Source organism: Leuciscus leuciscus (assembly GCF_965113295.1).
Source record: "Leuciscus leuciscus genome assembly, chromosome: 23".
Lineage (NCBI taxonomy): Eukaryota > Metazoa > Chordata > Actinopteri > Cypriniformes > Leuciscidae > Leuciscus > Leuciscus leuciscus.
The window spans coordinates 2,981,723-3,005,910 of record NC_138747.1 but is presented as its reverse complement, the minus strand read 5'-3'; the positions used below and the strand labels follow the sequence as shown (position 1 = coordinate 3,005,910).

General features: G+C 36.8%; 1 protein-coding gene across 6 annotated transcripts in view; it reads right to left on the bottom strand.

Moving 5' to 3' along the window:
* Window positions 1-1,658: 1,658 nt before the first annotated feature.
* Window positions 1,659-24,188, bottom strand: part of slmapa (sarcolemma associated protein a) — a 67,674-nt gene continuing 45,144 nt past the window's right edge. For 4 of the 6 annotated variants that reach the window (XM_082155794.1, XM_082155796.1, XM_082155798.1 and 1 more), the window contains 11 exons: window positions 22,823-22,882; window positions 22,210-22,284; window positions 20,507-20,587; window positions 20,034-20,093; window positions 13,808-13,927; window positions 13,625-13,699; window positions 12,370-12,675; window positions 10,150-10,267; window positions 9,591-9,762; window positions 7,441-7,575; window positions 1,659-4,012 (listed from right to left, as the gene is read on the bottom strand). In XM_082155794.1, coding sequence (XP_082011920.1) covers window positions 3,920-4,012; window positions 7,441-7,575; window positions 9,591-9,762; window positions 10,150-10,267; window positions 12,370-12,675; window positions 13,625-13,699; window positions 13,808-13,927; window positions 20,034-20,093; window positions 20,507-20,587; window positions 22,210-22,284; window positions 22,823-22,882 — 1,295 coding nt within the window. In that variant the 3' untranslated portion in view covers window positions 1,659-3,919. Of the gene's footprint in view, window positions 4,013-6,040; window positions 6,129-7,440; window positions 7,576-9,590; window positions 9,763-10,149; window positions 10,268-12,369; window positions 12,676-13,624; window positions 13,700-13,807; window positions 13,928-20,033; window positions 20,094-20,506; window positions 20,588-22,209; window positions 22,285-22,822; window positions 22,883-24,188 lie in introns of all 6 variants that reach the window. The other 2 variants (XM_082155795.1, XM_082155797.1) reach the window with 1 other exon arrangement.

Below are 24,188 nucleotides of genomic sequence, written 5' to 3'. Positions count from 1 at the left end.
ACAGTGCTTTGTTAACTCGATACGTTGGTCTTTCACGGTGAGTGACGCTGTATAAATCTCAGGTCGGGTGTGTCGAGTGTTATCAGACTCCCTGTCATCGATGATGTGCTGAGTCAGAGCTAGGGAGGAGTATACTGGACGCCCACATGCCACAGTCATGTCAAAGCGACTGAGTGTGTGTGAGTGTGTGTGAGAAGAGTCGATGAGGTTGCAGACAGCTGCCACAGGCCTTCCTTCACAGTGTGGATCCATGTTTCACTGCAATCTCACGTTTACAGATCTGTCCTGACTCCCATACAATTGATACAAAAGAAGATTTCAACAAAGGTATTCAAGACATTACACACCTTATTGGGGGGGGGGGGGGGGGGGGGGGATCAAGGAAGATGTGCTTGAGAAATAAATCTTGTCATGAGAACAAATATATTTTATGGTGCCTTATAAAGTCCAAAGATGCTTCATAATGCATAGAAAACACAAACATAACACGAGCTTCTAAAAAAGCTTTTGTAAGGTCTGCCATCTTGTGTCCAGTGCTACAAACAACATTTCAAGACTTTTGGGAGAAAACATCATAATTACAATACTAGGTTTTGCTTAAAGTATCAAGAAATTAGGGGTCTCTCTCTCTCTATACTGTATATACAGTACAGGCCAAAAGTTTGGACACATTACTATTTTTAATGTTTTTGAAAGAAGTTTCTTCTGCTCATCAAGCCTGCATTTATTTGATCAAAAATACAGATTTTTAAAAAAAATATTGTGATATATTATTACAATTTAAAATAATTGGTTTTCAATTTATTATACTTTAAATTATCATTTATTTCTGTGATGCAAAGCTGAATTTTCAGGATCATTACTCCAGTCTATCACATGATCCTTTAGAAATCATTCTAATATGATGATTCATAATCAAAGTTGGAAACAGTTCTGCTGCTTAATATTTTTTCATAACCTGTGATACTTCTTTAGGATACTTTGATGAAGAAAAAAAAAAACGACAATATCCACTACTGGTCAGTCATTTGGGTTCAGTAATTTTTTTCTTTCTTTTTTTGAAATAAATCAATACTTTTATTCAGCAAGGATGTGTTAAATTGATAAAAAGTGATAAAGAAGATTTATATTATTAGAAAATATTTTTTTATTTTGAATAAATGCAGTTCTTTTGAACCTTTTATTCATCAAATATATTAGGCAGCAGAACTGTGTCCAACACTCATAATAAATCAGAATATTAGAATGATTTCTAAAGGATCATGTGATAGACTGGATGTCACATGTGACACTGAAGACTGGAGTAATGATCCTGAAAATTCAGCTTTGCATCACAGAAATAAATGATAATTTAAAGTATAATAAATTGAAAACCAATTATTTTAAATTGTAATAATATATCACAATATTACCTTTTTTTTCCTGTATTTTTGATCAAATAAATGCAGGCTTGATGAGCAGAAGAAACTTCTTTCAAAAACATTAAAAATAGTAATGTGTCCAAACTTTTGGCCTGTACTGTATATATGATTGCAATGATTAATGCTTCTCAACTTGCTAAGAAAAAGTGTTAATTTTTATATGCTTACATCACAAACATGATGTCGGAGTTCTGCATCAGTTAATAAGTTGCCCAAAGAAGAATCAAACTAGTCAAGGAAAGTGAAATAGTTTTATTGAAGTCATGCACATCACACTTGTTAGTGCAAATACCCTTTTATCTGTATTATTCTATGTTTTTACAAAATAGAATTCTGACAATGAACTATCTTTGATGTTCAAAACAAAAGTGTCATTCTGAGCTCTCAGTTCAAGAAAGAAATTAAAAAAACAATATTTACGAACAAAACTATATACAGGCAGTGTGCTGTACTGACTTGGTTGTTAAGTTGGTGACCAGTTTAAAGATCTCTTTTCCTGAAAAACACCAGGTTTAGCTTCGATTCTACACGGACGACTCAACGCTATTATCTTTGCATCGACAGAAGAACAATACAAACTTTTAAGCTTACAAAAAAACCCGCGTTTAGCCTATAGGTTTCAGTTACGACCTAATGTTCCACGTCTCAAATTTGCATTAGCAAGAAAACCCCTCTTGTTCAGCACATTTCAAGAAGTATCAAACATGCATTCTGAACGTGGAACCAAAAAAAAAAAAAAAATCAAAATGCATGTTAAAAATGCATCTATAAAAGTACATGAAAAAGAACTGGAACGGAGAACTCGTATCTCGATGTAAAACAAGGAAAAGGCCAATGCATCATATCCTGAAAACTGGCTCCAGCAGCAAATTAGATATGACCAATATCATTTATATCCAATTTTTTTTTATTTTGTGACTATAACATATATTTACACACAAACATTCATACATACATATTTACAAACGGCCTATGAGAGCATTCTTCTATCTAACGTGAAGGACGATGTTCCAGACGGATACTAAAAAGTAAAGTCCATCATGCTGCTTAAAGAATGCATTATTACGAACCAATGCAAGAGATGAGTTTTATAAAGCTATCCTTTTCTGTGCTACAAGCTTCGCTTTTTTTGTTTTGTTTTTGCATTCGTGGTCAAATCCATGTTGAAGCGTTCAATGGATTTTTTTTTTTTTTTCGCGAGTGTCTTTCCAGTAAAACAACAAAAGACGCCAAAACAAAAGTCCTTGACACGCTGAACCAGATGAGTTAGGCTTTTTTTTTTTTGCTCCAAGACTGTTTATTTACAGCACAGCAGACAAATGTGAACCACACACACACACACACCAAACACATCATTGGTTAATTCATCTTCCTCCAGTCTCAAAAGCAGCTCGCACATCCAAAATTAAACAACTCATTCTGTTCACCCCCCAAAATAATTCACTCTCACCCATTTCTGTGCTTCATAGGAGTGGACTTGTGTAACGCTTCCACCCATTTAAATCATTTCCCCCACATTCATTTTTAAAGCCTTTGCATCCAATTTCATTGTGTAAGAATAGACCTATTTTACAGGTAAGGCAGCAAAATCCCAGAGCCTTTTTCAGGAGGTACTGTAGGAGTTTCAGTACAGAAAAGACGGGCAGGAGCCGTGAACTCAACTCTAATAAGTCCGACAGTGTGTTGGTAAAAAGCTACAACATTTGTTTTTTTTAAATGTTTTTTAGTTTTTTTTTGGGTCAATGCTTCATTCCATTTGCCATTGACCACAATGTCAAGAACGTTGAATTTCAAAACCCATCTAAATACTTGTAGTGTGTCTCTGACGTGAACATTTGCTTATACATGATACACGAGAAAACAGCCATAGAGAAACAACGACATCACTGTGCTAAGAAGCATGTCGGATTGAACACACAAATAACAGCACGGATGACGTGAAATTTAGACTTTTTTTTTTTTTTTTGTCCATTCAAGATCGAATTGATATACGCTGCATGAGTGGAACAAGAGTGGCACTTCAATGTGAACTAGTCCTAGTAGTATTTAAAATAGGCACTTCGCCCCCTCTGTGCCCTAGAGTTCAGATTCTCATTTTTGGCTGTACATCTATTTTGGTTTACCCACATCTAACATGGAAAACCACAAGAAACGAAAAGAAGTGGCTGACAGAAAACGTGGTGCCCCATCCAAACGAGAAAAAAAAAAAAAAAAAAAAAGAACGTTAGACCTAGTTTAGGCCACTTTAATAATCAAAAATGCAGATAGATTATTTATTCTATAATATGCATTAGAACTTTATTCCCTCTTTCTTTCTATACTATATACATTTGCATTTTACACAGACATTGGGGCTGTAATTGTCAAAACGAGAGGTATTACGTTCAGATTTATGCCATGTGCCCGGACTAAAACTGACATTGGGATTGGGATTGGACAGAGGGCCGCGCCGGTGGACGAGAAGTGGTAGAGACGAGCGTTGTGATTGGTTGATGTTCTCAGGAGGAGCTCTTGGAAAAGTTGGGATAAAGCACCACTGCTGTCACTGCGACCACTGCGGCAACCACCGGCATCCAGGGCATCCATCCGCTCTGAAACCAGGAGGAGGAAAAACACAGCAGAGCGATTAATAAAGGTCATTAGACGCACCAGAGCAACCAGGACAGAAGCACTGGAGACTGGAGCTAAAGAGACAGAGAAGAGAGACCTGGGTGATAGTCAGAGACAAGAAGAGAGTTCAAGAAACACACGGATAAACGGAGAGAAAAGAGGGAGAAGAAAGGAAGAGCAAATATTTGAGTGGAACTGGGAGAACCAGTTAACCTCACAGGAGTTATAAAGCAAAAAGCAAACACAACAGTCTTTCTTTCAACTTAAAGAAAAGATGCGTATTAAAGGAACAGTTCACTCAAAAATTACAATTTAGATCATCATTTACTCAATGTTGTTTCAAACCTGTGGGACTTTCTTCTGTGGGACACAAAATGTGTGTTTTAGCAGAAATTTTCATGCTGCTCTTTTCTGTGCCAATCTCTAAAAAGCAGGACAAAAAAAAAAAAACCTTTGACTATACATTAAATAATATTATACCATGGTCTGGGTGAATACTCGATTCTGATTGGCTGCAGGGTGTCCATTAAAAAAGTGATAGAGGACACCTAGTAAAGGAGTTCGGGTGAAACTGACTGTTTACCGCTCGAAATGAATAAATAAATGCGCTGGCGACATCAGCTGTGAGTAACCATAGCAACAGGCAGTAACCTGAAGGGTTCTACGAGAGTAACCATAGCAACAGGCAGTAACCTGAAGGGTTCTACGAGAGTAACCATAGCAACAGGCAGTAATCTGAAGGCTTCTACGAGCTGAGCGGACTATAAATATCTCCGGTTGCTTTAGATTTCGATTGTCAAACTAATTAAAATATAAACTAATGTTTTAAAAATGTGTTATTTGGCAAGTGACCATGTAAGGGTTAATGCCCGACGAGGTGTCCATCGTCAGGTATTAATGGACTTCGGCGGAGGCCTCCCGACTTAATGGACCTCCGCTGCGCGTCGGACGGTTCACGCCTCGCCGTCATCCATTAATACCTGACAATGGACACCTCGTCGGGCATTAACCCTTACATGGTGTCTAAATTCCTTTTCTTTCAAATGTTAAACTATAGAGCTTTTAAAACCGCTTAATACATGAATTTTGAAGCTTTTGAAAATGCAGATATTTTTCTCTCTGATTAATGCTATTTAAACGGGTCATTCTTTAGGGCAAAAAATATGGAAATCCATATAAATGTGGGGGAAAAAGCACCTTGAAAGACCTATACTGTGAACATAGTGTAAGTTATAGGGGCTCTTCTCAACAGAGGAACATTTTAAGAAATAATATTGGCGGAAATACGTACTTTTTGGCGTGTTTTTGACGTTCAAAATGGGAATGATTTTAGTTATAGGAACGCCTATTGTGGGGACTAAATGAGCTCCTATGTCAGAGTTGGGTCTTACCCAGCACAATAGGAACTACCAGTGATGCAAGTGTACGTTGACTAACCCTTATCCTACCGAATTAAATAGTTATTTTCAGTTTGACAGCCGCTGATCACTTTATGCTTTCATTGTATGAAAATAAGCAGCATGAACTTTCTTCAAAACCTCTTCTTTTGGTTCTTTGAATGATAGTAAGTCACACAGGTTTGAAACAGCATGAGGGTGAATACATGACAATGGTAATTTTGGGTGAAATATGCCTTTAATTTCATGAAAGTAAAGAAGAAAAGCAAACAATGATGATGATATGATGACCAAAATGCCCCAAAACAGAACAAAAATAGAGAAAGAATCCAAAATCCCCAAATGCAAAGATTTATATGACCATTATGACGATCCAAGCAAGACAGACAGTTAATGTGATTGGTTAGTAGTAGGTGATTCTGGGTGGACGAGGAATCGGTTATGAGTTCCCCACATGTTGCCAAGCACCAAAAAGGGATTTTGGGGGCGAAGCGGGTGCAGAGACGACGAATGAGAGTTTGCCATGCACAGGTCGTATATATATGTGATGATATATACAGAAGTGGATATACAGGAGACACACAAACACAGACTCAACAGGAGCGTGTGTACCTTTCTACCACAACTGGCTGAAGCACCAATACAGCAAAGCCAGGAATAGACCGATGAAAATGGCTTGGACAGGCTGCAATATGGATGGCTAGAGGAGGGAAGGGATATTACAAATAAAACAAAAAATCAATCTTCAAACTATTCAACGGAAAACAGGCTGGGGAGTCGAACAACTACAACAAACATACAAACACAAAAAAGGGTCATAAAAGGGTGCAGTGGGAGGAACCATTGATAAATCAACATAAAAACTAAAACATCAGAAGCCCCATAACCACAAACACATCTAGAAGCATGACATCAGGAACGAGGACAGTGTTCAAGGCATTAATAACACACAGGAAAGGGAAAAACTGGTTATTTGCACTAAATAACTAAATATATCTACAATCTGTTAAATATGCAAATCAAACACACGTGAAGTGATCGTGACTCCAATCAGCCGTGTGCAAGGGATTGTACGGAGGGAGTTGTGGGATACACTAAGGTGATAATTACAGTGTTGTGTAGCAAATTGTAACCCCCCAAAAATTAACAAATGGCCAAAAATCAGCAACTAAAAGTGTCAAAAAAACTTAGGTCATAATGATGAAAAAAGGAGAACCTGAAAGTGAAAAAGTCTTTGAGGGGTTAATATTTTATTTATATAGTACAGGTCAAAAGTTTGGAAACATTACTTTTTTTCATATTTTTTAAAGAAGTCTCTAATGCTCATCAAGGCTGCGTTTATTTGATAAAAAAAAAAAAAACAGAAAAAAACCCCAGTAATATTGTGAGATATTATTACAACTTAAAATAATAGTTTTCTATTTGAATATACTTTAAAAAATAAATTATTCCTGTGATGCAAAGCTGAAAAAAATTCTGTATTTTTGATCAAATAAATGCAGGCTTGATGAGCAGAAGAAACTTCTTTCAAAAACATTAAAAATAGTAATGTTTCCAAACTTTTGACCTGTACTATATATATATATATATATATAACAAAATGGAGACAAACATCAATATCCAAAAATGGAGCAATTCCAAGACGGACCTCGAAACCCTAATGAAACCCTAATGAAACCCTAATGAAACCTATTGGGCATTTTTGTTTGAATAACAAACCACGTGAATGCACCTGTGATGCTCTCTCTAACGTGTTGCACCTGAAAATGTTGGTGTTAGCAAAGAATATTTGCTAACAACTCACAAAATCGTGCCGTATGCGTGTTCTTCTGTGTTTTCCAGAGCCATGCAAAACAGCGAAGTAAGATCCATCACTGGTTGCTGACAACCGCATTAAATGGCGTAATGTAAACGACAGCTAATTAAACGGAGTATAGTATAGGCTGAAATGCAGCGTGTTGAAGGTTTACTCTGTTGCATTGCGAATGAAACGTGCTGGTTGCGAGACTCACAGTGCTGCCCTTCTCTTGCAGGAGTTTGAGGTTGACCTTGCACTGTTCCAGCTCATCATTGATGGAGCATTTCTCCTGCTCCGTCTGTTCATACCGCTGCCGGAGATCTGACAGCAGAATCTGAGTGTCGTCGTACTAGAGAGAAAGAGAGAGAACAACATGCAATCATTAAAAAATTATAAAAAAAGTGTTGTAGTCCAACCGGCCGTTCTCATCACCCTGGTTCCCTCGACAAATACCCAATAGGAATTCCCCATAGGTTTTTGGATTATCACAAAAAACAAGCTCTGTGATCAACAACAGTTTAAGATACTGACCCTTTTTGTCCATAAAGATAATTTTCACAGATTAACACAACTTTTGAAGCCTAAATACAGTCACCAGAAGTAAAAATCTAAAGGTAAGCTATAAACGAACTACACCAGTCGCACGAATTCAACGTCACCATCACTAAGCTTCCGATATCTCTTTCAGTTTTTATCTAAAAAAATTAATAAAAATTCCCAGAAAGTTTGAGCTAGAATAGTTTATAAGAGCATAATTATAAGCATAACGAGGCTGTAAATGTGGAGCTTATCTGTTCGGCGTGATCGACAGCCTCTGTAGTCTCATTTAGCCATTTGTTAGCAACCGTATTTTTCAAGACACGTAACAGCTTAAAAAAAAAAATCACGAGTTGGGTAATATAGTCGTAGAATAAAACGTTAAAGTGTCTTGAGCTTGTGTTCACCGCAGACTTTATTTTTGCCATTTAAAGTCGTCATGAAATCAAAATGTAGCCTATTTACTTTGTTATCACACATTACTAGTCTTGTGGTGAACAATTTATCAATTAACAATTAAAATTTTAAACATTTACTTCCGCTTAAGAATGGCGTTCCTTCTCTGATGACGTCAGTTTTCCATAAGCGAGGGATGGAGAGGAGGAGCGCTAAAGTAAAACCCTGCCCTCTATTCAATATCCCATTGCAATATGTCATAACACTGGAGAAAAGTCAGCTTCAACTTCTGGTTCACAGGGAGTAAAATGCTAACTTGTTTCCACGTTTTGGCCTACAAAGTGATGTCATACCAACTATTGGTGCGTTCAAGTCCTTGTGGGAAGTCGTGTTTATGACGGCAGTGCGTTCAAGTCACTTTTGTCCGATTAAGATGGCGTTTACTTTCTCTAAATTAATTACACAAAAATACAGCAAGGTTCTTAAACTCTAGTTCTAGAAAACGAAGAACAAAGAAATGTGCATTTTTCTATGTTTTTAATTAATATATGAAGCCACTGCAAAACTTTATAATTACATATTATATTGTTATATTATAATGGCATCATATTCTGTGCAGGTAGTTAACTTACTTCGCTGTAAATATAGAAAAGCCTGACAATATCACTGCTAAATACCTTTAAAGGGATACTTCACCGATTAGCATTAAGCTTTGTATCAGTAGAAACCCGGTCGTATTTTCGAGTGACCGTGCTTCCCTCCCTCATGTCCCCCTGAGACCAGAGATTTCTGTATTGTGTGTCTGGAAAAAAAACTCTGATGATGCAAAAATCTTCATTTATCTTCATCATCGGAGGCTTTTTAGTCCAGAGGCGAGAGACTCCAGCCAGTAGGAGGAGCTCGTCCCGCATGTCTTCAACCCGCCCATAGGGGGATCTCACGATAAAACGCCGTCTCTTCAGTTTCGAGTCACTAGTAGCCTAGCTGTATCATTTCCCCCGATACTGCCCTCTGTAACCGGTAGGCGTGGCTTGGGAGTGTCCTCTTAGGACAGCGAAGCAAGTGCATTCTGGGAGTTGTTGTCTTTCATCAACATGAGCCAAAAATACATTTTCTGGCTTTTCTCAGTCTAGAAGGCCCCAACTTCTAAAATAATTTCACATTTCTACTACATAAATGACCCAATTTAAATACACATTCATCTTTCCAGTGGTGAAATATCCCTTTAAGTATTGTGATATTCCGTCATGTTTGTCACTGACACGCCGCCAACTCGTAAAGATCGGGGCTTGAAGAAAATCCAGAGCTTCCCACTTGTATTTACGACATTGTGGTGGCGTTCATGTGAGTTCAATACTCGTAAATACGATCTTTACGAGATGACTTGAACGCACCATTATACTGTGCCAAACTTTGGGAAGTTGATCGTACCTCCTTCTGCAGGTCTCTGGTGCGGCTCTCCGCTTGGGACAGTTGGACCTTCAGTTTGCTAGCGTCCTGTTGGTGCTGGTCTTGTATTGAGCCCAGTTTATTCGCCAGGTCACCCTGGGATTTCTCCAGGTCGTTTAGGCTGCTGTGCAACGTCTCACTCCGCTCTCGTGAACTGCGAGATACAAAGAAAGGAAAATAAATACTCTTGTTTACATTCCGTAGAGCTTTCAGAAAATGAACTTATCAATGGAATAAAATGAATGCTTTAGGGCAGATGAGCTCATAGCGGTGATGATAAGATGATAGCGTAAGCTCACTGAATAGGGGCGCTTAAGTACAGGATAAAGGTGCTTCAACATTACAATGGTAACCTGTCATGATGCCGTTGTTGTGTAATATGGCGAGTGATTCAAACATTCTCCATTTATGTGAGCAGGTGTGGACTGTGTACTAAAACATTTTAAATCCTGGTGACTCACTTTTGTGGTGTGAGCTGATCTAAACGACACTGTCATAGTGGCTCTGTTGTGAATGGGCTGTTTGTGTGCATGTGACCCACCTGTCGAGCTCTTCCTCTAGTCTGAGGAGTTTCTGCATTAGCGTTGTCTTCTCAGCCCGAAGACTGTCACATTCATTCTGCAGACCAGAGCACTCGGCCTGAAGCTTCTCTAGTTCACCTGACAGACAGAAACAGAGGGGGGGGAAATTATTTAACACCTCCATTCACACCCCAAACCTCCTGTTAAGCATTTACTAGTAATACATAATATATATAATAATATATATAATAAATGCATACAATATAAAGTGGCTGAAATTTTGGTTCTCTCTAATTAGTAAAATTTAATTTTACAGATTTTCTTTTTTTTAAATCATATATACAGTAAAACCAAATTTAATTTTTTTTGCTGCAGAAAATATATTTTTTACATTTTTATTTTTTTAATGATTTATATTTAGATTGTATTGTGTGAAATGGTGAGAGTAATCTCTCTCTCTCTCAATTAGTATAATTACTTATATACTAATTATATTACTTTTATATATAGTAGTGCTGGGCAACAATTAGTTGCATCCAAAATAAAAGTTTGTTTACACATAATGTGTGTGTGTGTACAGTGTACAATTATTTTGTATATATAAATCACTATGTATATATTTAAGAAAAATGTGTTATTTATATATAAAATATTTATATTTATATAAATGATGTATACATTTATATAAAGTATATACATGCAAATAAATTTCTTGAATATATACATGCATATGTATTTATATATACAAAATAATTATACACCGAACACACACACACACACACGTGTAAACACTTATTTTGGATGCAACTAATTGTTGCCCAGCACTACTATCTATATATATATATATGTGTGTGTGTATTAGAATTAGTGTATAAGTAATTATAATAATTGAGAGAGAGAGAGATTACTCACACCATTTCACACAATACAATCTAAATGTAAATCATTAAAAAAAGTAATTAATTTTTATTTTTTATTTTGTGCATCAAAAAACTGAAATTTGGTTTTACTGTATATATGATTTTTAAAAAGAAAATCTGTAAAATAAAATTTTACTAATTAGAGAGAACCAAAATTTCAGCCACTTTATATTGTATGCATTAGGTATTCTGCACATCAGTTAAAACCATAATCCATTTTAAGTGAAGACAAACTTAAAATATTTCTCAAACGCAGGCTAATTTAATACTTGCATATTCTGTCTTTCAGCCCAGTGTGTCCGTTTCCATACTTTTTAGTTTCAGCATTGAATTTTCTATTTTGGTAAATCACTACTATTAAAAGTATCCTGTCATGTTTTATTTTATTGGATGAGAATTTGTGCAGCCTAACATGGATTCAGAAGATCTCAGAAGCAGTGTCAAAACACTTTCATATACATTTTTCCGTGAAAAACAGAACAAGGAACCCATCAATAATAAATAAACCCAGCAGGATGGCCGATAATAAAACTGTTTCCATGACTCTGGACGACACATTAAAGAGGGCCTGGAGAGAAAGACCCCGGTAAGGCGGCTAAATTAAAACCACATGTGTGCGTTCTTAATATGTGAAGAAATCTTGTGTAATGAAATTAATATTCCGGAACTTAATGAATAGAATAAAAAAGTAGGCAGCACAGCAAATAAACATTTAAAATTATTGTACAGTGTAACTAAAAAACACATTACACTTTGCCTTGCATTCAAAAGATAGGGGTCGATAAGATTTCTGAAACAGCAATATTGTGAAATATTACAATCTCTATTTGAATATATTTTAAAATGTAATTTATTCCTTTGATGACAAAGCTAAACTTTCAGCATCATTACTCCAGTCTTTAGGGTCAAATGATCCTTCAGAAATCATTTTAATAGGCTGATTCGGTGCTTAATATTGTGTGAAAACCGTGATAAAAAAGGTTGATGTCCTAAAACCGACATTTCTTGCAGGAAACAGCAGGAAAATAGGAATCTAATGTAAAAAAGAAAAAAGAAAACTCAAACTATACAAATGAGAGGAAACAAATGTTTCCAAACATGAATCAAAGGCGCTAAAGAAGAGAGAGAGAGAGATCAAAGACACCCAGATCACTGATGATCTCAGCCATTGTTCCTCTGAAGTAAGCTTGATTTATGGCATCCGGAGACACACAGAAACATTAAAAGCCAAGCAGCACATCAGGTTCACCACAGGAGCTGTAATGACGACATGCTGGCCTGACTGCTGAACACAAATGAATGGTGTTGGTGTGTCAGTACCTTGGAGCTGGCTGGCTCTCTCCTGGTGCTGGCTCTGGAGCTGGAAGCTGGCCTGCAGATTGCTGATCTCCACTTCATACTTTGCTGCCGTCTGTCTCCATTTGTCCAGTTCTGCGGTGACGATGCTCAGGTCTCCCTGCAGGGCGGCGATCTCCCGCTCCCGCTCGGCAGTGGCGGTCTCCATGGCATGTCGGAGCACCAGGATCTCCTCCTGGGCGCTGTAGAGCTCGTCTCGGGTGGTGGAAATAGTGTTTTCCCTCTGCTCACGCAAAGCCTCCATGTCCGACTGGAGCTTCGCTAGTTGAGCTGAAGAGAAAGACGAGTTGCGCAAATTTTTTACTATGATTGACGGGTGGTGTTCGGTCAAACTAGTAGTGATTTTTTTTGGTTCTGTCCAAACCCGTTTTGGAGGGTGGAGATCATTTTTGAATAACTTAAGATCTGTTCAGTTCACTTAAAAGTTTCATTTATAGTGCATCTTCCAAACAATAAATCGCAATAAGCATTGTGCTTTGTTACTTTTTGATATGCAACAAAGTCTTAGTATTTCAAATTTTGTCAATTTTACATCAAAATTCAATGAATGTTGTTTTAGCGCTCTTTAATGTGCCGTGACAGATCTCTGTAGCGCCTCTGTTTAAGTGGCATGTGAACCAATCATCTCCTTTACCAATCATTTAATTTACTACTAGTTATAGCACAAAATAAACATGAAGGAACACCAGAAGGTGTGTTAAAAAGATACAGTACAACTTACTGAAACGTATCTTGTCTCGTAATCAGTGTTTTATTTTTTTACCGTGGAAAGACGTCAATAGAACTTGTAAACATGTCACGTAAAGTTATATTTACCTCAGAAAAGCCATTCAATAAAATATATGCAAAAACACCCTTTATATTTTTACTTAACATGCTGTCTTAATTATTTAAATGTCTGAATAATAAAAATGTCATTAAAAAAAATTACTACAGCCACATTTAAAGGTTTATATTTCAACAATGATTCGGAGTAGAAACAATTATAATGAAAAAGTTTAAATAAAAACGTAATGCCTTGTGTGGAATCTAAATGTTTATATACAGATCAGTTTTTATTCGAGGGTTCGATTATTAAATAAATGTAATTTACTTTTTCTGTAATTTCAGTAAAAAAATAATTTTGGTGCATCGCTTAAAACTAGAAGTCAACCCAAACTGATGATTAGATTCAGATTAGATCCATTTTACGAAGAGATAAAGTGTTTGAAGGACTCACTCTGTAAGAAGCGGATCTGTTTAGCAGATTCTTCAGTCTGCTGTCTGTTGGTTGTCCTCTCCTCCTCCAGCAGGGCTGATGGGAAAAAGATGTTCAGTGATTCAAGCTAAACCCAGAGCAATCATGACTCTCGATTATTGGTGCTGAATCACTATTAAAGGAGCACTCAGCACCCTGACGTACCCTGAAGCTCAAGGCATTTCTGTTTGCCGGTGTTGGCGAGCTCCTGGGCCTCCTGCAGCTCTCGGTGGAGGTGAGGAATAGCCTGCTCCGTGTCTCCAGCTTCCAGGTTCCTGTCCATCTCTACAAACACACACAGAGCAGAGGGAAGAGTGAGGGAGCATGAAGAAATAACATGAGGTAAAAAGACAATAGGCGCATTTCCATTACAGATTTGCGCAAAACTTTAGTGATTTTTTTCTAAATGTCGACAAAAAACTATTGCGAGACGACGGCGTTTCCATTAACCGATGTTATGCGACTAAAACGTAATTTTTCCCTCTCACGAGAAGTCATTCCAAAAATCACGGCGACGGATGTTGGTAGGTTTACGTATATCCCAGCCACCGCATTAACCATTATTATTAATGGAAGGTGACGTATGTGTGTAATCCAAGCATTAATGTTAAGGAAAGACCCTTATACTGTGAGCGGCACATATGAGGAGTTTCTGGGTGTTTCTCCTTCAGATCTAATCCGAGGTCTTGATTGTGGCATTTCTTTGAGGTTTAGAATCCAGTATTTCTGTAATTCTGTTGTCTTTTATGAATTTAATAAGGAGCTCTGTCTCGTATTCTGTCCAAACATATTGTCATCTACGTCAGGTGACCTGTAAATGTGCAAACACTGTTTCCAATGCAGTTTTGCGAAATATTAATTTATTCGAATTGCCTGAAAAACAAGGCATGCGAGCGCAAAAACTTTTTTGCAATAAATGGGAGTTTGTGAAATTGACGTGTTTCCATTGGGCGTATTTCCAATTCGCGCAATTTGAAGGGTAATGGAAACGTGTCTACTAGGAGAGATAAACTGACCTAATGAGTGAAACCTTGAACCCCAAGTACTGCATTTATAACTCATCCCGCATCGCATGAATGATACCTCAAATCATGCAGCTTGTTGCGAAATACTTCTCTAAGTGATTCTAGTCCTCAGAGACCCAAGTATTTATACTGATGATGTATGAACCTTTTCACAAATAAACATGTCTTCAGGAACCCATCAGTAAAAAAAAAAATTTCATTTAGGCAAAACTTGCATTAGGGTATAATTTATAAAGCGTTGCAAAATTTTACAGTTGGGCATTTAGGGATGCAAAATTTGAAACTTTGAACTCTTGTGAAAGTGAACGCACACAAATGTATTAAAAAAATACTATATTTACTATATAATACTATATTTTAACTAGTAGGATAGCCATGAATTTCACTGAGCATTTAAATAATAATAAAAATGATATCAAATCATATTTTAAATATAATGCAGCAATTTTAATACCACTTAATTTAATAAAAATACATTGTCAAATTGATGACAATGACGATATATCTAGGAAAACACCTGAACATTTTTTGTACCATTCATTTAGGTGGCATTTTCTAAAGCAACTGTGTATTCTGAAAAGTGCTATACATATTAACTTAAACTGAATTATTATTATTGCTACCGTTATCTGTAGTTTTACCCACATCTAGCCACAGTTATCTATTATTAAATTCCTTAACACAAACCTTGTGTTGCTGCTGCTACACTGGGTCTCTGAGAGCTAGGGGTCTTTTGCACAGAAAAGCAAATGTAAAAACAATTCGTTTCTAATAAACTGATCTTTTCAGTCTCAGACTGCAAACATATCAAATAACATCTCCGTGCTAAAAAAACACTTCTCTCATCGGCTTTCCTAACAGCTTAAAGCCGTGAGCGTGAGACGAAACAATCACGACGGTTCCAAAACTCTGTCCTAACATTAGGAGCAACAAATGATTCTGTTCGACCCCATGAGCAAAAACATCAAGCGCTAAAACTTGTTTACTGCAAACCAGAATCAAGATGCTTGTTTAGAATCAGTTCATGACGTGAAGCACGAAGCATTTCTGTGAGCTCCGTCCATCAGTGAATGAAATGCACAACATGCCCAAATGCACAACATTGCATCAAACAGGACAACAGAGCATCTAAAAAGCATCGGTCTCAGACTATAAACAACTTAAAGCCTGATTACGAAACAAGAGCTCTAATGGAAGATCTACAAATGAGCCACTGAGATGACCAGCACCAGGCCAAGCAAAAGAGACATTAGACACTCTCCGGAGTTCTCTCATAAGACTTCATGCCGAGGAAACGTACATTTGTCTCTCTGAGGAGCATCCAGTTGGTCTCTAATGTGGTCTTGTAACAACAGGCTTTTGGGAAACCTCCTCTGACCATAAACTGATGAACGTCCCCCCTCTCAGAACACTCTACAGATGTCGGTGAAGTCATGTGCTAATTTAAGGGCTGGTAATCCGTCATGATGTCAGACGGAGGGTGTTTACTGCGAGCGAGGGAGTTGCTTTCAGGCAAAATGATGTAACGAACTTGTCGTTTCTGAAGTTTTGCCATTCGTTTAATGAGAGGGGGCCTAAAGTGGTGTGTAATCTCATTCTGCTCCTCCTCCGGTGATTTCATCAACAGCGTCTCGAAAGAATTTTATGGCTGAGATTGAATATCACAACCATATAAGGTTACATATTTTCAGATAACTCTTCATTAACGCATTTGAATAACTCGTGCCAGACGCAAGAGTGTACATGCAACCTTGGAGCAAATGAGAGCATTTCATAGCTATTCAACAGCGCCCCCTAGAGCCTTATTTAACAGAAGCTTGTTGGACAAATCAAATCAGAAAGCAAAATCAAATGCAAGTGACTAATCCAAAACAGAGCAGAATTCTGACTGATGATAAACTGAACAATTATTATGTTGGCTTAAGATGTCGATTAAAGATATTTGCCTCAGAGACACATGGCATCTGTGTAGTGGTTCTCAATCAGGAGGCCATGGTTCACTAGTGGGCCATAAAATGGCATAAAAGTATTTAATATATGACAAAACATAAGCAAACACGGCTAAAAGTCAAGATGAAAACCGACATTTATTATATTAAAGAATTTTAAAAAGATTTTTAGACCTTTTTAGAAAAGTCAGAGAAATTAATAAAATCTGTAAAATTCCTGTACAACTTTTTTTTTATTGTCTCAAGCCTTGTAATATTTTGAGTAGAAATTGCTGAGAAATTGCTATTTGTGAGTTTAAAAACCGTAACATTTTAGTCATTTAAATTAATTATTGAACCATGAACATTCAGTTATTAAATGTTATGAAATGATAGGATTTCATTATTTTGAATTTAATATAATTTAATCATTTTAATAATTATTACTTTTAATTTCATCATTTGTTTACACTATTTTAAGGTGACAGTTACATTGTACTCTAATAAGTATGGACTAATATTATTTAACTACATGTACTTACCATGCATAATGTTCTGTTATTACTATAGTAAGTACATGTAGTAATGTGTAACTATGTCACCTTAAAATAAAGTGTTACTCATTTTAATATTTTGTCACTCCTAGTTTCTTTAGATAAAAAATGCTTGGAAAAAAGTTTGAAAAGCAGTTTTGTCATTACAGCAGTATCACCAGAAATATCTTATACATCGAATATTATTTTGGACAATGGAGTCAAAAAGGTTGAGAATTACTGATTTAATGGGAGATAAATACAGTTAAGTTCCCTTGGTTCAATTAAAAAAAGCTAAATAATTTTTGCATATTAGCACATTAACATATGACAGGCCTACATTTACATTTCCATGCATACTGAGTATTCGTCAACTTGATCTAAAGTACAGGTCACAGGTCTGAGGTCCACTTGTGATGCTAGTGTTTTTTTAGCATGCATTAGCTAGCATGATTTTCCTACAACAGTTACATCATTAGTCCTACTGGTGTTTAGGAATAATAGAATCTATCTAGATTTATCCCTCATATCTTCAGCGGGAAACATGCTACAAAAGTGTAGAATAGCCCCCCAATTAATCAAGAACAAAAAATAAAGGAAGAGAAAGGCAAAAACTGACTCTAATGATCCTCAGAGGTGGCAGCACACGTCACTCTCGTCTTGGCCGCCTCTGAGTCTGCCTGGCACGCACTACTGTTCATCAAGACTGCCCACAAACAATGAAGTGCTGAAACAGGCACTTCCTCCCTGATCCATTTAACAAGAGCCTGTGCTCCTTATCTGACGTCCCGTTAAAGGACATGAGCTCACTGCGATCACGAGAGCCCACTTAGACCGAATTAAACCAAATGCAATGCAAGTCTGAACAACATATTTGTTCAATGAGAACTTGCCCAATTTTTTGCCCATTTTTGTTCAATGAGAACTTGCCTAATTGGTAAACAGTACATAAAATATAAAATTGGTTTGAGAATATGAGTTACGAACAGATTAATCAGAAAAAAGAATAAGGGAAAATGTTAAAATAATGGTGTCATTCTGAATGGACCAAACTAACAGTTCCCAAAATGATCTGCTGTGTCATATCTCTTATTTCGGTATCAGTAGGGTAAGATAGACCCTGTTCACCAGCAAACCCAGCCAGGTCATGTGACACTAGAGCCAAGCTAAAGCTACACAGAGACAATAAGTCTACAAACAGAAATGGAAACGGGCTTCTTAGGTGCCCCAGCAGGAGTTTAACAACTTTTAAACATCTTTACAGGTGTCATATTCTACTTTGGTAACATTTGATCAACCTTAAAGTCCATTTAGTGTTATTCAGGGTGTGTTTTGCACCAAAAACACCTTAGTTAAATATAATTTTCCAAGCAATCTGACCATTAAAATTAAACCAGCTGTTTGTACTTTTAAAACTTCTATACATAAACAACCTCTGATAAGCTCACTTGTTTTTTTTCATTAGAGTTGGTTAAGTTGTTGAATAATATGCTCATGAGTATGACATTTTTATAGTATGATTTCTGATCGTCATGTTTTGGTAGAATTTAGTTTCGATAAAAGATCTTTTTGGAATGCAAATGGTATTCTGCATTATGAATGTTATGCCTATACGGCACATCTTCAGATAAACCTTCATGGAAATGGACGTGTGGGAGTCAAATGTTTGCATGCACTGCCGTCTGGTGTGACTCAGCAGGGCGAGAGTAGACATCTTCAACCTGTGTGGGTGAGTCACAACTGAGCTGATGACATCTGAGATGAACTGCACCCCTCGCCACCCTGACACCTACTAGTGCCACTTCAGCTTCTGTCGTGTCCATTTCATCACCATTCATTCATTTGTTTGTTAAAAATTCTCTAGATTAAACCTGCAAGTATGCAAATACGGGCGGATTCTTAATATTGCTATGCAGTTGCTAGAATGTTCTGAGTATTTTTTTAGGATGTTGCATTCACCCTCAGATATGACTTGTATTTTTTTAGTTCATGCTTTCTTCAAATACTAGGGACGAGCAACAGTCTCAGTAAGAACCGCTAAAATCCGATTGACTTATTTTTCTAAATGTGCAAGTTTCAAACTTTCAGAGTAATTTAAAGGGATTCTCCACCCCGAAATGAAAATTGTCATCATTTACTCATCCTCATGCGGTTTCAAACCTGTATGACTTTCTTTGTTCTGTGTAACACAAAAGATATTTTAAAGAAAGTTGAGAACGGAGTTTTTTGACCTCCATTGTATATATAAAAAAAACTTCTTTAAATGTTCCACACAAGAAAGTAAGTCATACCATCTTGGAACAACATGAAGGTTAGTAAATGAAAGAATTAACATTTTTGGGTGGAGTATCCCTTTAAATTACTTTCAAAGTTTGAAAATGTAACACTAAACACATTTAGAACTCTGCGAAGTCTAAAAAGAGACACATTGTATCAGTTCGAACCAACCCTGATCCTATCAGCAGCCATTTTCTTCTGACTGACAGACGTCTGAACAGCAGCTGTACGTGACATTGTGAAAGCACTCAGTGTCTAATTGGGCTGTAATTGGTTTACATTCCACACTGTCCTCCACTGGAACATAAAATGGGATGAGGGGAAGATCTGAGGGAGGGAGATAAACCAGGATGACGCAGAGACACCTGTATGGTAAGCCCACCATTAACACCTTGTGGGTCCCACCGCTGTCCCCTCCAGCAGATGGAGACCATATATAGACACATTGGGGAATAACACACCCTGTTAATCTGCACAGTTGTGCCGCATGCCAGTCCACTGACCTCTAATGAGTGCAGATAAAAAGGGTGACTAACACTCCAGTTCAGCCAAACCACACAAACACACCCACATCAGCACTGGCATTTCAGACAGGGGAAGCTCAACTCAACAAGAATGGAGGGATTACCTTTCAAAAGAGAAACCCTGTTCTGGGGATCGTTCAGTTCTTGTTCATCCATCTGTCCGTCTGGAATGAGGGAACGAGCAAAAGAGAGAAAGCATGAATAAAAACATTAAAGAATGAAGGAAAGAAAAAGAAAGAAAGAAAGAAAGAAAGAAAGAAAGAAAGAAAGAAAGAGAGAGAAAGAAAGAATGAGAGAAAGCATGAATAAAACCATTAAAGAATGAAAGAGAATAAATAAATAAATAAATAAATAGGATAAAAGAATAAATTAAAGGGAAAAAAAAGAACAAATATAAAAAAGAACAAAAGATTGTTTGAAAAAAATAATTCGTATATTAATAATAATATATAAAATTAAATTAAATGGTGCTTTAAAAAAAAAAAAAAGAAAAGAAAAAAGTGTGATGTAAAAATAAAAAGCTGTAGAAACCAAAACAGCAATTCATACATTAAAAGTAGGTCCATGTTTTACATACCTGACGTGTCGTCACTGCTTTTCTCCTTGCTGGGGCTCAGAGTATCTGACATGTCGCACTCTTTAGCGTCTATTTGGTTTTCTATGGAGGCAGAGCGGAAGAGACCACTTAGAGGAGAGGGGGGACACAACTCAAAACAACATCAAAGCAACAAGAATGACAGCGATCGCAACCTTACTAGGCTCTCGGCTTCAATTTCTTAGTCTGAACAGGAGTGTTTGTGTAGGTTGTTTATATATAAGACTCGATTTCTCTGGATCTACAATAGCAGGCAGTGAATGAGCCCCCTGTAGTTCATCCTCTCTGGCTGGTGGTAGTTAATGCCCACACATGGTCATTTGAGTGACCTGGGCTTCAAAACGGACATACAGTCACATGCTAAACCAGTTGCTGTGCTGCAGTAGTCTCCATGTGGACTAAAATGAGTTATAAATGGGGTTTGAACAGGGGGAGGTGACGGCAGTCTTTAAAAAAGCTTCTGGCAACATGTTCATACCACAAATAATGCATCATCTGATATAAATTGAATTGCACTTCAAATTTTCTGTACTTTTTTTTCCAATGGAACTTGGAAGGTAAATGCTGTCCGGTGACTTTCATCAGTCTCAGACATCAGGTCAGACATTGCACAAACATTTAATCAATATATAACCTCAAAAATTCCTGCGGTTACATCACATGATAGATCTTTCGAACTCAATATAGCGAATGGCGACTCAATGGGACTGATGGGAGAAAACAAACAAATTATATCTTCATAGGTAATAGATGACCAGTGAATTATGGTCTAATCCATGTGGCCGTTATCTTAGTCTCTAATCCGAAGGGATTGAGGGGTCAAGGCATCTGGGAATGGCTGGATTCTGGGTCAAGGTCTAAATGCCACCTCATCATCTGCATCTCTCATCACAAGGAGGCAGCTTTAATGAGGTCATATCCTGGACCAGAGCGAAACTACTCATTTTCTTCTGCATTGATTAAGGGCGTAATAGGCGGAATGGATTTAAACATTTTTAATAACAAAACAACAAAAAAAGTTATAAAGAAAAGTTCACAAACCCCCCCCCCTTTTTTTTTTTACCCATTATTATTATTATTATTAATTATTAGCCAGAATGAACGTAAACATTAAACAAAAAACAATTTTTTTTAATAATATTAGGTCAAACTGGTTTTAACATTTTAAACTGTAAAAGAAAAAGTTAAAAAAAAATTTACCTATTATTATTATTATTAGGCAGAAAGGATTTAAACATTTTAAATTGCAAATGAAAAATTGTTTTTGTTTTCTTACCTATTATAATTCTTATTATTACATTATTATGCGGAATGTATTTAAACATTTTAAAATGAAAAAGTTGCAACAGATAGTTTTTAAACAATTATTATTATTTACAACAATAATAATAGCAATAACAATAATAATAGTTGATATCTATAGCTAAATCATGACTGATGATGGTGATGATGCAGTAATGACCCTGACCTGGTCATGCTCTTTGACTAAGCTAAAAATAACTAATGTTCATTCCTGCCACCCAGAGCGCGTGGTTGTTTAATTTGGTTTTAAATGGAGGCCGGGGTGGGGGGGACTTTGTGCTTTCATTGCAATCAGATTGCATTATAATGTAACGTGACAGTTCTCTCAAAACTAGCTTAATCTAGAAAGAAACAGACTTGAAGTGACAGAAATGTGACGATACCTTTAAGCCTGTCTGGACTGGCCAAGCTGTTGTCCACTGTCGTCTGGTTATTCTGAAGATGCGCATCAATAACCTCTGTGGAATACAACGACAAAACAAATGGACACGTCACTTCTCAAGTTGTATTATCTGACAGGATTACTAGCACACACACTGCAAGAAGTACATCCCAGAAGTTCACCTCAGATGAATGAACACACCAAAATATGTAGTGCGAAAATGCCCTTGAAGGGATAGTTCGGCCAAAAATGATATTAAACCCATGGTTTACTCACCCTCAAGCCGTTCGAGATGCATGTGTCAATAATTTTGACATCAGAAGGCCTTCGTTTATCCCCCTGGAGCCGGATGGATTACTTTTGTGAAGGATGCATGCACATTTTTGGGACTTGAAGGAGGTGGACCCCATAACTTGACATTATAACCACTGAAAGATCTAAGACATTTTCTAAAATAACTGAAAATGTGTTCGTCTGAAAAATTATTGACATATGCATCTCGAACGGCTTGAGGGTGAGTAAACCATGGGTTTAATATCATATTTGGCCGAACTATCCCTTTAACAAATAAATCAATTAAAATACACACACACACACACAATCCGCACGCTTACCGTCAAAGTTGGACAGCTTGTTAATGGACGAGTCCACAGCTTCCTTCAGCTGCCTCACCGCTGGTTAGAAAAGAGAAATGTCATGTTAGTATAAATCTCTTTAAGGTCACTAAATCAAGCCTGATGCAACACTTTAATATTTAGCATTAAACATCAAATCTCAGTTATTAAAGGACACTGACGCAGCCCAACTAAATACATTATCAGCAGCAAAAAAACAAACTCATTTGTAGTATTCTCCATACATACAGAACAAAGCGAAAATGACACATGAAAAGCGTCAGTGGAAGCTCATAGACCTCAGAACGCATGCTGGTGAGAGGGAAAATCCCCGGGAATAGAGAAAATCCAGGTCAGCTGGTGGTGAAGGGAGAACAGACGGCATGCAGAGTGTTTTCATTTCGTAGGGTTTGGAGAAGGATATTTACTTGTGCACAGAGAGACTATATGAATCTCATAGACAGATTATAGTTAGCTATAGACAGACAGATTCAAGATTGCACAACAGACAGTGCCAATACTAAATCCTGAATGCACTCGAGGTCACACCGTTCTGCAATACAGTGTAATATTTTCACATTATAGTATGGCCTCTCAAACCGTATTGCTTGATATACATAAAACAGCAACTTAAGCTCGAGGAAGATCAAGAAAATAGAACTAACTTGAGATGAAATACAAATCAAAGCATACACCCATTTTTTAACTATTACAATCTTTTGGATTAATGTCAAGAAAATAAGGTGGTATTTCACAAGATTTGGAACGAGGAGCTTGAAAACTACAGAGTAAACACCAAAACACTTTTTTTAGCTTCCAAATTACAAAATCAATTAATATAGATTGCTTATTTCTTCCCATTTATATATATATAAAATAGGAAAAAAGTTCCATTATTTTTCAACATGTCAACCACTTTAAAGTCAATTCAACCTTACAATTGGACTCCACTATGCTAGAAAATAACCAATAATATTTTTGTAAAATACTTGGATTTGTTATTTAAAATGGCATTCATTATTTTATTAAAATAAAAGTATATTGTGAATATGCATCTTTAAAAAAAAACGTCATCTAAATAAGTCTGCTGATCCTAATGCACAAATAACTATAATGGTTCTCGGCTTAAAATGACGCTCAATAACGATTCTGATTAATTACATTTTCCTGAGTGAGTCTCAAAGAATCTTTTTAATTACTTACTAAAAAGAATCACTTTACAAGAGTCATTTGTTCACATCGCATTTTCTTGTTGGGTGTTCAGGAATCATAAATGTAATTTAAAACACTACTGTGCAAAATATTAGATGAATCGCATATGGACACAGGCAAATGTTCCCTACTGTCGCCAAAAGAGACTTTAAAT